Source organism: Pelodiscus sinensis, chromosome 1, assembly GCF_052426305.1.
Source record: "Pelodiscus sinensis isolate ZL-2025 chromosome 1, ASM5242630v1, whole genome shotgun sequence".
In the NCBI taxonomy this organism is placed as follows: Eukaryota; Metazoa; Chordata; order Testudines; family Trionychidae; genus Pelodiscus; species Pelodiscus sinensis.
The window spans coordinates 271211901-271225790 of NC_143052.1; the positions used below are offsets into that span (position 1 = coordinate 271211901).

Consider the following 13890-nt stretch of genomic DNA (forward strand, 5'->3'; position numbering starts at 1 on the left):
TAAAGTGTGTGTTTAAAAAAAATCACAGGACACCTTACATACACAACTGGAAAGATTTTGTGTCCTGCTCCATTAATTGGTAGGGAGGCACTATATCCTAGCATGATCTTCCTCAAAGAGAGAAAATTATCTTATAGGATCAGAGGGGTAGCCGTGTTGGTCTGGATCTGCAAAAGTGACAAGGAGTCCTGTGGCACCTGATAGACTAACAGATGTATTAGAGCAGATTTCAAAGATCAGACTTCAAAGAAAAACTGCTGAGCTACAGTTCATCTGCAAATTTGATACCATGGGTGCATCTAGACTAGAAAGATTTTGCACAAAAGCAGGCACTTTTGCGCAAAAACTTGCCAGCTGTCTACACTGCTCGCTTGAATTTGCACAAGAGCACTGACTTTGTAACGTACAAAATCAGTGCTTCTTGTGCAAATACTTTCACGCTCCCGCTCGGGGAAAAAGCCCTCTCACGCAAGAATACTTGTGCAAGAGGGCCAGTGTAGACAGGGAAGAACTGTTTTGGGTGAAAAAGCCCCGATGGCTAAAATGGCGATCGGAGCTTTCTTGTGCAAAATCGCGTCTAGACTGGCTATGGATGCTTTTGCGCAAAAGCACTTTTTGCTCAAAAGCATCCGTGCCAATCTAGATGCGCTTTTGTGGAAATACATTTAACAGAAAAACTTTTCCATTAAAAGTATTTCCGCAAAATCATGCCAGTCTAGACGCAGCCCATCAGTTTAGGATTAAACAAAGACTGTGAATGGCTAGCCAAGTACAAAAGCAGTTTTTCCTCTCTTGGTATTCACACCTCCACATAAGCTGCTAGAAGTGGGCCTCACCCTCTTTGACTGAATTAATTTAATTATCTCTAGCCTTATTCTGGCCTGCATATTTATACCTGCCTCTGGAAATTTCCACTACATGCATCTGACGAAGAGGGTCTTTGCCCATGAAAGCTTATGTTCCAATGCATCTGTTAGTCTATAAGGTGGTACAGGACTCCTTGTTGCTTTTAATCTTATAGGGAAATTTGCCCATCCAAGGCTGGCTGTCATAAAGGATCTAGGTAGAAGAATATATTTCAACTTTGATTTACATTTTTTCTCATAAAATAAAAAAAATGGTGGGAATGTTTTTATGAAGCTATCGCTCCCGGTATTTCTTCTATGGTCTGTCATTACATTTGGGGGGGGGGGTATTTGTCTTGTTCATTTTTTTGATGTTTGTTTATAAATTAATTTATTTTTCCTTCTGTAATTTAAAATATGTGCCTGTCAAATATTTGCTTCAGAGTCAAGAATATTTAATATCTTTTAAAGGAAAAATGGGTGTATTATGAACTCACTTTAACTTAATCTGCTTTCCAGGAGCGAGTATGATGGAGATCTACAGTCGCAGCTTTTAAGTAAAGCTAATGAAGAAGATAAAAACTGTAGCAGAGCTATTTCTGTTGTGAGTGCTGTGGTACGAGCTGCCAAAGACTTGTTACACAGGGCTCTTGCTGTAGATGGTAAGACTTTTTTTTTTCCAAGTTGAAACTTCGTTGTATTCTTTGGCAAAAAAAAATTACAGGCAGTCCCCGAGTTACGCGGATCCGACTTACGTCGGATCCGCAGTTACGAACGGGGCCCGTCTCCCTGGTCTCCAGCAGACCAGGGAGAGGAAGCAAAGCGGCGGAGCACGCGGGCAGCGGACAGCCCAGATGCATCTGGGCTGTCCGCTGCCCGTGTGCTCCGTGGCTTTGCTCTGCTTTGCTCCCCGTCTCCCTGGTCTGCAGACCAGGGTGACGGGGAGCAAAGCCGCGGAACACGCGGGCAGCGGACAGCCCAGACGCGGACAGCCCAGAGCAAAGCCGCAGAGCAAAGCCGCGGAGCACTGTCCGCTGCCCACGTGTTCCGCCGCTTTGCTCCCCGTCCCCCTAGTCTGCAGACCAGGGAGATGGGGAGCAAAGCAGAGCAAAGCTGCGGAGCACGCGGACAGCGGACAGCCCAGACGCGTCTGGGCTGTCCGCTGCCCGCGTGTTCCGCGACTTTGCTCCCCGTCCTCCTGGTCTGCAGACCAGGGAGACGGGGAGCAAAGCCGCGGAGCCCGAGGGCAGCAGGACAGCCACGGCACATCTGGGCTGTCCCGCTGCCCCCGTGCTCCGCGGCTTTGCTCCGGGAGCCTGTGGTACAGCAGCTGGGGCGCTGCCTGTTGGTCCCGTAGCGCCGCTCTGGGCGCTACTGGACCAACCCGGCAGCACCCCAGCTGCTCTGCCCCAGGCGTCCTGATTCAGCCGCTGCTGGTCAGTCTCTTCAGCAGCGGCTGAATCAGGACGCCTGGGGCAGAGCAGCTTGGGTGCTGCTGGGTCAGTCCAGTAGCGCTGAGGAGCGGCGGTGCTACTGGACCAACCCAGCAGCACCCCAGCTGCTCTGCCCCAGGCGTCCCCAAGTCAGCCGCTGCTGAAACTGACCAGTGGCTGACTACAGGAAGCCCCTGCCCCGGGCTTCCTGGAATCAGCCGCTGATCAGTTTCAGCAGCAGCTGACTTGGGGATGCCTGGGGTTCTTAAGTTGAATCTGTATGTAAGTCAGAACTGGCGTCCAGATTCAGCCGCTGTTGAAACTGATCAGTTTCAGCAGCGGCTGAATCTGGACGCCAGTTCCGACTTGCATACAGATTAAACTTAAGAACAAACCTACAGTCCCTATCTTGTACGTAACCCGAGGACTGCCTGTAATGATAGTGAGATCAGTGTCTCTACATTATGGATAGTATTAACATATATTTCTTTCCCCGTTCTCAGAATATTCACCTGCGGGATAAACTACTGCATATTTTTCATTACACTGTTTATCAGCAAAACTGTTGAAGATAATGTTTGAGCATTTTCACAATTAATCCCCTTATTTAGGAGGTTATAATGTGACCATAAATAATTAAAATGATGTTTGGGCTACTAAGATTAATTGACAGTTTCAGAAATTTATTGCAGATTTTACATTTGGTCTTAAACAGATTTGAAGACTTCAGTAATCCTATTTGACAGAATCATTTATATCTGCTCTATCAAGTGAAGGTTCTTTTCTACAGAAAATATTTAAACTGTGGCTTTAACCTCAAAATGAGTTTTCTGGGCTCTTAAGTTGACTCTGAATCAGGGTGACTTTATAATTAAAATAATTTATGCTGATGAAAATGCATCAGTGTAAAAACAAATTGTCACTTTACAAATCATTATGCAGCAGGCAAAACAGGAAAAAAAATCAGTGCTATAATCAGTTCATTATAAAGCATAATTATATCAAATTATTTAATTATCTTTCTTCAGCTGACGACATTCCAGAATTGCTCAGCTCTTCCAGTTTGTTTTCAATGCTGCTTCCCCTTATAATAGCCTACATAGGACCAGTAGCTGCAGCTATTCCCAAGGTATGTTCTTCTGTAGCCTGTACAGATGTGTTTTTAAAACGCTGCCTAAGAGATAGGTGTCGTTGAAAAGGCACTTCTTTGTATTTTCATATTCTTGTGAATTCCTGATTAAAGCTTTGAACACTTGATTCATTAAAAGCTATTTGAGAAGTGTTAGGAGTTTTCAGCCATGGTAACAAGAATTACCTATAGGTACTTACTCTATGCTTACCTTTCTCTGCTATTGTTTCAGAATATTACTTTAATTCTAAAATACAAGTATAGCAATGTTTTCTCAGTCTTTCATATGTTCATATAAATGTAGTGCTGGAAGGGACCTCAAGAAGTCAGTAATTCCAGCCCCCTGTGCCGAGACAGGACCAACTAAATAAACCTAGACTATTGCTGACAAGCATTTTGTCCATAAAACATTTTCCTATAAATATTTGCGGATGTTTTTCTACAATTTAAAATATATTGATTTCAATTACAACACAAAATACAAAGAATACAGTGCTCACTTTAAATTCTACTAGAAGATTTACCCAGCTTTGCTCATGTCCTTCGTTTTTGATTTTCTACATTCAAGTGATTGCTCTGGGGTGGGGCTAGACTTGAGGAGTTCAGTATGCAGGCTGAGCCAGTGAGAGAGGACTATCCTAGCCCTCTCATGACAGCAGCTTGGGGCCAGGTGAGAAATGCTTGTCCATAGGTGCTGCAGCTCTAGCAAGCACAACTAGGGGAGGAGTGCATGGTTAGTCTATCCCCCATGCTCTCTAGTCAGACTGAGGAAGGAAGCAAACTGTGTGCTTTCCTCTTGCTCCGTGATGAAGAGGAATAACCAGAAATGTTCTCTTATGAATCGCGGGGAGGGGGAAGCTGCACCCCACCACCCTTCCTCAAGGGTGCCTGGGGTCTGGAAGGCTCAGGGCTGGGATAGAGAGGAGGAGGAAGCAGCATGCCCCCAGCCATGCCTTTTCACCTGTCTGGTGATTGTCTCTTTTCTATATGGTTTTAGGCATCCCCATATGGGGTGGGAGAATGGGGAACTTCAGCCCTCCTCCCTCCCGCACAACCAAACCCTTTCCTTGCTTTAAGTTATGATAGGAGGAAGCTGTATACCAAATTTGGTGGGTCTAGCTCTTACTGTTTAGGACGGGGCTACTCAACATGCGGCCCGTGGGCCACATGTGGCCCGCAGTCCTTTTGTTTGAAGCCTGTGTTGCAGTTAGAGTTTACACGAGGCTCGACACGCGGCCCGCGGGTGGGATCCTTTGAACATGATCTCCACTGGGAACATGCTCCACAACAGCGAAGCATCTCCCAGGCAGGGTAAGCATTGACAGATGCAAGCAGATGGGCTGGCTGGAACAGAAGGGTACAGGGTGTCAGCGTTTCTAGCCCCCAGGGAGGAGGTGCCAGGAGTGCTGTGTGAAAGAAGCTATTTGCATATATTTGCATATATATTTGCATGTATATGCAACCACACTTAAGTTACAGCTCTTGGCATATGCTGAGAGTATCATTGTGGCCCCTGGGGTTTCCAAAGTTGTGTAGCCCTGGTTTAGGAGGAGTCTCGGACAGACAGAACAGCTAACTTGCTTTGCTCACAAACTTTTATTTATTTTTTATATATATATAATATGAGAATTACATTGTAACAATGGTCAAATAAACAATTTCAATTAATATTGTACTATACAATTGTACAGTGCAATCTTTTTATAGTGAAAATGCAACTAGAAATTTAGATTTGCAGCGGGACTGTCCCCTGTGGGACCAATACCGCTTGCCTCTACCTCAGTGCCAGCCTCGACACAGGCTGCCAGGCCTCATGCGGTGCCTGACTGGCCTCGACCCCTCTCAGTGCTGGGACCTCTCCCAGAACAGGTCTTGGCTGCCCTGGTGCCGTATTACTCAGGCCTTGTGGCATCGTCAACGGCACCATATTACTCAAGCCTTGTGGCACCGTCAAAGGCACCGGCACCAACCCTCTTGACCGGGGTGCCGCTTCAATCTTTGTCACCGGGCTCTTCGGCACCAATACAAGTGCAGGCACCGGGCTCTTCAGCACCGCTGCAGGTACCGGCATCGGCCCCATCGGCCATGCCGTTACCACCAACGCTGATAACGCTGATCTCTTCGAGGGTGACGACTACGGCTCCAGCGCCTTCCGTCCTGCCTGCTGTGGTGTCCGCGGGGGCAACAATGGAGGTGCTGTCTTTGGGGCAACTGGATTTGGGAGTTCCACGCCCGCAACTGGCACTGACTTCGGCACTGCAGTCCACATGCACCACGTTGACGCTGCATGTGGCACGGGCCTGTCTTCTTGGCACCAGTACGCCCTCAACGCACGCATGCGGGTAAGCCAGAATCTATGGCCAGCTTCGCCCCTCCGATGGTGGCAGGGCACTCGTCATCGGCACCACTCTGGCCTGAGTCTGACTACTCTTCAGATTCTGATGTGGGCTCTTTCAGGTCAGAGTCCTCGGGAGCTTAGTCACGTCATAGATCCCGTTCCCAGCACCGGCATGACCGTTCGCGCGTGCAGTAGACTTGGCTGCCTCAGCCGCATTGGCCTTTTTGGACGCCATGGTCATACCACCAGTGGCAAGGGCCTGTGCCCCTCTCCACGATGTCGAGTGTCTCCGGGCACCTCTGTCGGCGTCGCTGTCACAACCCCCTCCCTCGCCCCAGAGGGCTTCTACTGTCGATGCCTTTAGAGAGCCGCAGGCTTCGGTGCCGGACCCGCTTCTGCACGCGGTGCCGCCTGCCCAGCCGCCCCCTCCATCAGGCCCTATGCTGGATCCAGTGCCACTCCAGAAGTTGTCGTCGTCCTCGTGTTCTGACGAAGCTTTAGTGGATCCTGCACCGGCGATGCCGATGATGGATGCTCAGTCGCATCAGGATCTGCTCCGGCGTCTGGCTTCCAACCTGGGTGTCCCAGTGAAGCCAGTAGTGGAGGACACAGATCCCATGATAGACATCCTGTCCGACGATGCGCCGGCCCGTTTGGCTTTGCCATTCAACAAGACTGTGGCTAAGATCACTAACGCCCTGTGGCAGACCCCGGCTTCTTTAACCCTGACCTTAAAGGGAGTTGAGAGGCTCTATTATGTCCTGCAGTCGAGGCACGAGCACCTATATTCCCAGCCTGTCCTGGGGTCCCTGGTAGTCCAAACCACGGCCCAGAAGGAGAGACTTCCGCAGCCGGGGCCATCCCCGAAGGCTAGAGAGCCCAAACACCTCGACCTGATGGGGCATAAGGTGTATGCCACTGGTGGGGTGCAGCTCCGCATTGCTAGCCAGCAGACAATGCTGAGCCTATACACCTATAACACATAGCAGGCGATGGATAAGTTTAAAGATAGGCTTCCTGCCGAGGTGCATCAGGAGTTTGTGGCTATGACCACAGAGAGCAGGACTATCGCCCATACAGCTCTTCAGGCTTCCCTGGATGCTGTTGACTCTGCAGCCCGCACCATGGCATCGAGTGTAGTTATGCGCCGTGGTACCTGGCTGCTGGTGTCTGGAATACCTCCTGATGTCCAGACTACTATTCAGGATCTGCCTTTTGATGGCAAGGCATTATTCTCGGAAAATATGGACTCGAGACTCCATATGCTCAAGGACACGAGGTCTACACTCTGGTTCTTGGGGATCCACACGCCGGCTCCTCAGCGACGTAAGCTTCCCTACAGACAGCAGGAGAGAACGCAGTCCCAGGTCCCCCATGGGGATTACTGGAGACGCTGTCCAACTGCAATGTCCAACAGAAAAGAACGGTTACTTACCTCTAACTGTTGTTCTTTGAGATGTGTTACTCATGTCCATTCGAATCATGTGTTCGCACCGCATGCATCACGCCTTCCAGAGCGTTTTCCCTAGCGGTACCCTGGAGTGGCGCCGCTATGGCGGAGCATAAGTACCCCTGCCAGCGCTCCCCCTCCTCAGTTCCTTCTTGCCAGACGCTCCGACAAAGGGGAGGTAGGGAGGCAATCAAATGGACATGAGCAACACATCTCGAAGAACAACAGTTACAGGTAAGTAACCGTTCTTTTCTTCTCTGAGTGGTTGCTCGTGTCCATTCGAATCAGGTGACTTCCAAGCCAACCCCGCTCCACGGAGGAGGGGTCGGAGCACCCAGAAAGAGAAGTCCAGGAAAGGTGAACAACCCAAAAACCTATTTATTCAAGTTACATAACACAGAGAACTGTTGAATAAATTGCAATGTGGTACAGAGAAAAACAACAACATATTTACAATACAGAGCTGAGAACCGCAGAGCCTAACCCTGCGTCCTCCCTGGCCTGCTGTGTCAGCGCATGGTGCGCCGTAAAGGTATACATTGACGACCATGTGGCTGCCCTGCAAATTTCCGTAATTGTAACATGCGCCCCAAAAGCTACAGAGGATGCCTGCGCCCTGGTGGAATGTGCTGTAACCCGGGGCGGGACCTTCCCGTCCAGGACATAACACTCCCTGATACACCCCGTGACCCAATTGGACAACCTCTGGGTCGCGATAGGGAGCCCTTTCATTCTGTCCGCGAAAGCAACGAACAGTTGAGTGGACTTACGAAAGGGTTTCGTTCTATCAACATAAAAGGCTAATGCCCGCCTAGCGTCTAGGGAGTGGAGCACTTGCTCCCTAAGAGAGGCATGAGGCTTTGGAAAGAAAACTTGGGACAGATGGAACGGTGACACCACCTTGGGGAGAAAAGCTGGGTGAGGGCAGAGCCTCACATTATTGTCCGAGAATAGTAGGTAGGGCGGGTTTACAGTTAGCGCCCTCAGCTCGGAGACCCTGCGAGCCGACGTAATGGCCACAATGAACTCAACCTTCATAGAGAGGTGCTTCAATGAACACGTGGCCAGGGGCTCAAAGGGGGGGGGGGCGGCGACACAAGTCTAGACAACACGAGGTTAAGGTCCCAAGCGGGGAGAGGGGGTCTAACCGAGGGATATAACTTACCCAAACCCTTAAGGAATCTTTTGACCACAGGGTCAGAGAACAGAGAGACTCCTGCTGATCTAACATGGAAGGCGGAGAGTGATGCCACATAGACTTTGATAGAAGAGGTAGAGAGTCCACCGGACCTGAGCTTGAAAAGGTAGTCCAGAATGGACGGGACACGTGCACAGGACAGGTGCACTCCCCTTCTGGATGCCCAAGATGAGAACCGCCGCCGCTTGGCTGCATAGGACTGCCTGGTGGACAGCTTCCTGCTACCTAGGAGCACCATCTGCACCTCCTGGGAACATTCCCTTTCTGGTTGGGTCAGCCACGGATAAACCAGGCTGGCAGGTGGAGAGAGCTGAGATTCGGGTGAACCATGAGTCCCCTGTCCCAAGGTTGGGTGAGGAGATCCCCAACAGGCGGGAGCATTATAGGCTCCTTGGTGAGCATATCCACCAGGATCGGGAGCCAGAATTGCCTGGGCCACCGCGGGGATCTCAGGATGACCGTGGATCTGAAGGTCCGGACCCTGGTCAGAATCCTGGGAATTAGGGGAAACTGAGGGAATGCATAGAGGATGCCTGCCGGCCACAGTACGGTCATGGCGTCTCTCCTGGAGTGGTCCCCCAGGCCCAACAGGGAGCAGTAATTCTGGCACTTGGTGTTGTGTGCTGAGGCAAACAGGTCTAGTAGGGAACAACCCCACCTGTGGAAGACCGGACGAAGGGCTGAATCCTTGAGGGACCATTTGTGGGCTCCGAAAGACCTGCTCAGAGCATCGGCCAGCAAGTTTTTGCACCCCGGCAGGTACTCTGCCTGCAAAGCTATATCGTGCGCCACGCACAAGTCCAACAGCCACAAAGCCTTGCGGCAGAGGAGAGGTCACTGGGCTCCCCCCTGCCTGTTGAGGTTAAAAAACAGCTGCTGTGTTGTCCAGGCACACCAGGACGGAGCAGCGGGACAGCTATGACAGGAAGGTCTCGCAGGCTCTCCTGAGCTCCCGGACATTTATGTGCAGGGCTTGCTCTGCAGGAGACCACAAGCCCTGGGTCCTGTGATGCCCCAGGTGCACTCCCCAACCCAGGTCCGAGGCGTCTGTCACCAGAGTGATCGGGGGTAAGCACAGTAAATGGAACCCCGCTGCATACCACAGCCTCCTGAGTCCACCACTGTAAGGAGGCGATTACCTCTGGATGCACCGTGAGAACCATGTCCCAGAGACCCCTGGACTGGACAATTGACTCCTGAAGCATCCTTCTATTTCTTGAAGCTTACATAGCAACTAGCAGGGATTAATCTTTGTTTCACTCATAGGGCCTTCATCTCAATGGGGGAAAGTCTACTCTTAGTCATGCAACAAAAAGACTACGTCAGAACCAGTCTGGACGACTCTACCACCAGGTTATATCTGCTCAGAGACATAATCAACACTCTGTCAAGTTTCATCTTAACAGTATAACAGAGAACAGAAAACACAACAAGATCTTGTCTACAACTTCTACACCATACAGCAGCCAGCATGTTTGTGATGATGTTAACAACACTATGCTGCTTCTTCGAGCAGTGTCCCGTGGGTGCTCCACTGTAGGTGTCGGGCTTGTCCCGGCGCCGGAGATCGGAGAACTTTCGTAGCCGTAGTCTGCCGGACCGCACATGCGCAAAGCGCGGCTCGTGCTCTTTCGCACCATTTGTGTTTGCGCAGTCCGACTCCTTCCAGTTCCTCCTGGCCATCCTTGGCCGTGGACAGAATATTGCTTTCTCCTCAGACTCTGTCAGACTGAGAGAGAGGAAGAACTTATAGGATTTAGTTAGATTAGTTCATAGTTAGTTCTTTCCAGTTATTATAGTTAGTTAGTATTAGTCGTAGTCGTTCTAGTTTAAAAAAAAATTTCTTCAGAAGTTACCTGTAAATAGTTTTTCTTCTTGACTCCCGTCAGAGGAAGACAGAGGCGACCATTCCGGGTTCTCCTGGTTTTAAAAAGTGCAGCTCATGCCAGGAAGCAATGCCTGCCTCCAACGGTCACGCTCTCTGCATTCGCTGTTTGGGTGAGGGGCACATACCCCAGAAGTGCCCTCACTGCTCCAAACTTACCACGAGAGCAAGGAAGGACAGGGATATGAGGCTCAAAATGCTCCTCTTCGATAGAGCATTACAGCCACAAGATGAAGTGACTCCGGTATCCCTCTTCTTTCATCCAAGCCATCCCCAAAGAAGGCGAAGAAAAGACCATCGCCTTCTCGTTCCCTTCCCTTGACATGTGTTAGCGTGGGGGACAAACTGGGCATCTCGGGCGTGCATGGCCCTTCTAAGGCGAAGCACTGCCGCAGTACTTCGGCACCGCAGCCCGCGACTATTCTGGCGCCTAAGCTATCGTCGGCACCGAAGCCTTCCCCGGCGCCGACGTCACATACGGCACCGAGAACACCCTCCGCACCGCCCACAACGGTGGCGCCACAAGCGATCCCGGCGCAGACCACTCTTAGGGCACCGACTTCCACCTCGGCACCGAAAGAACCTCCAGCACCGATTGCGTCGCCGGCACCACGTCTCCCCCCGGCACTGTCAGATGCTCAGGCACCATGCCCTTCACCGGCACCAAGTAACTCGCCAGCGCCGAGCGACTCTTCAGTGCGGGAACTCACCCCGGCTTGGGAGTCTGTTCTCCCACAATGTTCTCTGCCTCCTGACACGGCACCGCCGGCACCAATTGAAGGAGATGTGCAGCCTGCACGACCTTCTGTGGGACGGACTGCTTTAGCCATGCACCGAACATCTAGGAGAATCATCACACCATCTCCCTCACCAGAAAACATCCAATTTTCACCGGAACCGCCTTCTCCTTCATCGGGTCTCTCCCCCCAATCTATGAGGCACTTGCAGAGGGTCTACCACTCTCCGCGTATCTCTCCAAGGCGCCGTTATCGTCGGTCACCTCCACCAACTCCGAGATCCAGAGAACGATCCCGATCTCCTAGGTCTCCATCACGCTCTGGTCGCTATGGGTATTATACCTCTCACAGGACCCGTTACTATACCAGGTCGCCGCACCGCTCCCCGTATTACCATAGGTCACCGGAACACCGTTATTATAGGCACTACTCTCATTCTCGACATTCCTCTGTATCTTATTCTCCTCATCGGTCACACACACCACCCAGCAGGGAGTGTTAACCCTTACCGGCAGCAACCAGACCACCAACTCCATCAGGGATCCCGCCTCCCCAACCACCCGAGCCTCAGGTGCTCCTACAACATACCACTGAGGATGAGCCTCAAGACCAATCTCCCACCGACCAATCCTATTCCAGGAAGACACATCTCTGTCGGACGATCTTCGACAGTTTCAAGACCTTTTCAGGAGAGTGGTGGCGTCACAAAAAGTACAGATTGTGGAAGTTCAACAGAAATCCCACCACCTGCTCAGGAACCTTCACAGCAGGTGAAGGTGGCTCTCCCATTGGATGATGCCATCCTGGAGATTGTTGACGACATATGGCAGTTGCCGGCTTCTGCACCAGCCACCAACAAAAAAGCAGACAAAAAATAATACGTTCCGGCCAAAGGGATGGAGTTTCTTTTCTCTCATCCTCAGCCGAATTCTCTGGTTGCCGATGTGGCCCAACAAAGAATGAGGGGCCTGCAACAAAGACAGTGTGTCCCGGACAGGGACATGAAACAGATAGACCTCTTCAGAAGAAAGGTCTACTCGTCTGCTACCCGTACACTCCGAATGGCAAATTATTCGGCGCTATTAGCTAATCATGATAGAAATGTAGCCATGTTAGTCTGGTGTAGCTGAAACAAAATACAGGACTATGTAGCACTTTAAAGACTAACAAGATGGTTTATTAGATGATGAGATTTTGTGGGCCAGACCCACTTCCTCAGATCAAATAGTGGAAGAAAGTAGTCACAACCATATATACCAAAGGATACAATTAAAAAAAATGAACACATATGAAAAGTACAAATCACATTTCAGAACAGAAGGAGGATACGGGGGAGGAGGGAGGAAGGTAAATGTCTGTGAGTTAATGATATTAGAGGTGAGGAAAGGTAGATGTCTGTGAGCTAATGGTATTAGAGGTGATAATTGGGGAAGCTATCTTTGTAATGGGTAAGGTAGTTGGTGTCTTTGTTCAACCCCCCCGCGGAGCGTGTCAAATTTTAGCATGAATGACAGTTCAGAGGATTCCCTTTCAAGTGCAGATTTGAAAGTCTTCTGGAGTAGGATGCATGTAATTAGGTCGTTGAGACAGTGTCCTTTCCGGTTGAAATGGCAAGAAACTGTTTTTTCTTTGTGATCCTGTCTAATATCTGTTTTGTGGGCATTGATCCTTTGGTGAAGTGTCTGAGACGTTTGTCCAATGTACAGAGCAGACGGACATTTTCGGCACATGATAGCATAAATTATATTTCTGGATACGCAGGAATATGTATTCTTGATCTTATAACTCACTTGGTTAGGTCCAATAATGGTATCAGTATACAGTACTGGAACAGGATACTAAACTCCAAGAAGCTCTGGGAGACAGACCCATAGTCTCCTATAGACAACCACCTAACCTCAAGATGATTCTTACCAACAACCACAGGACATACCACACTAATACCAACCCTGGTACTTTCCCTTGCAACAAACCCTGTTGCCAGCTTTGTCCACATATTCACTCTGCTGATACCTCCACCGTATCCTCCTTCTGTTCTGAAACGTGATTTGTCCTTTTCATATGTGTTCATTTTTTTTTAATTGTATCCTTTGGTATATATGGTTGTGACTGTTTTCTTCCACTAGTTGATCTGAGGAAGTGGGTCTGGCCCACGAAAGTTCATCACCTAATAAACCATCTTGTTAGTCTTTAAAGTGCTACATAGTCCTGTATTTCATTAGCTAATCATAGCTTTGATAACTATGCCAAACTAGAGCCCCTACTGGAACATCTACCCGAGAGCAAAAGGGAAGTCCTTAAAGCGGTGGTCCAAGAAGGCTATGCAGCTTCCAGAACAGCTCTCCATATAGCTTTGGACATGGTTGACACTGCAGCGCATACCACAGCTACATCCGTGGTCATGCGCAGGGCCTCTTTGCTACACCAGGCAGCAGTTCCTAAAGACCTTCTTGCCAAAGTCCAGGACCTACCCTTTGACAGACAGAATCTCTTCTCTGATAAAACTGATCAGGTGCTTCATTCTGGTAAAGACTCAAGAACCACACTCAAAACTCTAGGCATGTATACTCCTCCCTTTCGTCGGAAGAGGTATACTCCCTATCAGAGACAGAGATCGTTCACCTTTCAACCATCCCAATACAGGCAGCAGGACCAGCAACGCAACTGGCAGCGCCAGCAGAAAAGAAGACCTCAGCCAAAAACATCTGGCCGTCTAAATGCCAAGCCACAAGTTTGACATCCCAGTCAAGGGACTGTGTACCATTCCGCTGAACACCCATCCCAAACCTCCACAGGCATTATTCCATCATCGCCTGAGACCGTTCGAACACCGATGGTCTCACATCACCACTGACAGATGGGTATTGACAACAAT

The 13890-nt window shown here is 49.9% G+C and overlaps 1 protein-coding gene across 19 annotated transcripts in view; it reads left to right on the forward strand.

Moving 5' to 3' along the window:
- MYCBP2 (MYC binding protein 2) overlaps positions 1-13890 on the forward strand; it is a 376578-nt gene that overhangs the window by 172053 nt on the left and 190635 nt on the right. For all 19 annotated transcript variants that reach the window (XM_075918843.2, XM_075918845.2, XM_075918849.2 and 16 more), the window contains 2 exons: positions 1365-1507; positions 3307-3407. In XM_075918843.2, coding sequence (XP_075774958.2) covers positions 1365-1507; positions 3307-3407 — 244 coding nt within the window. The remainder of the gene's footprint in view (positions 1-1364; positions 1508-3306; positions 3408-13890) is intronic.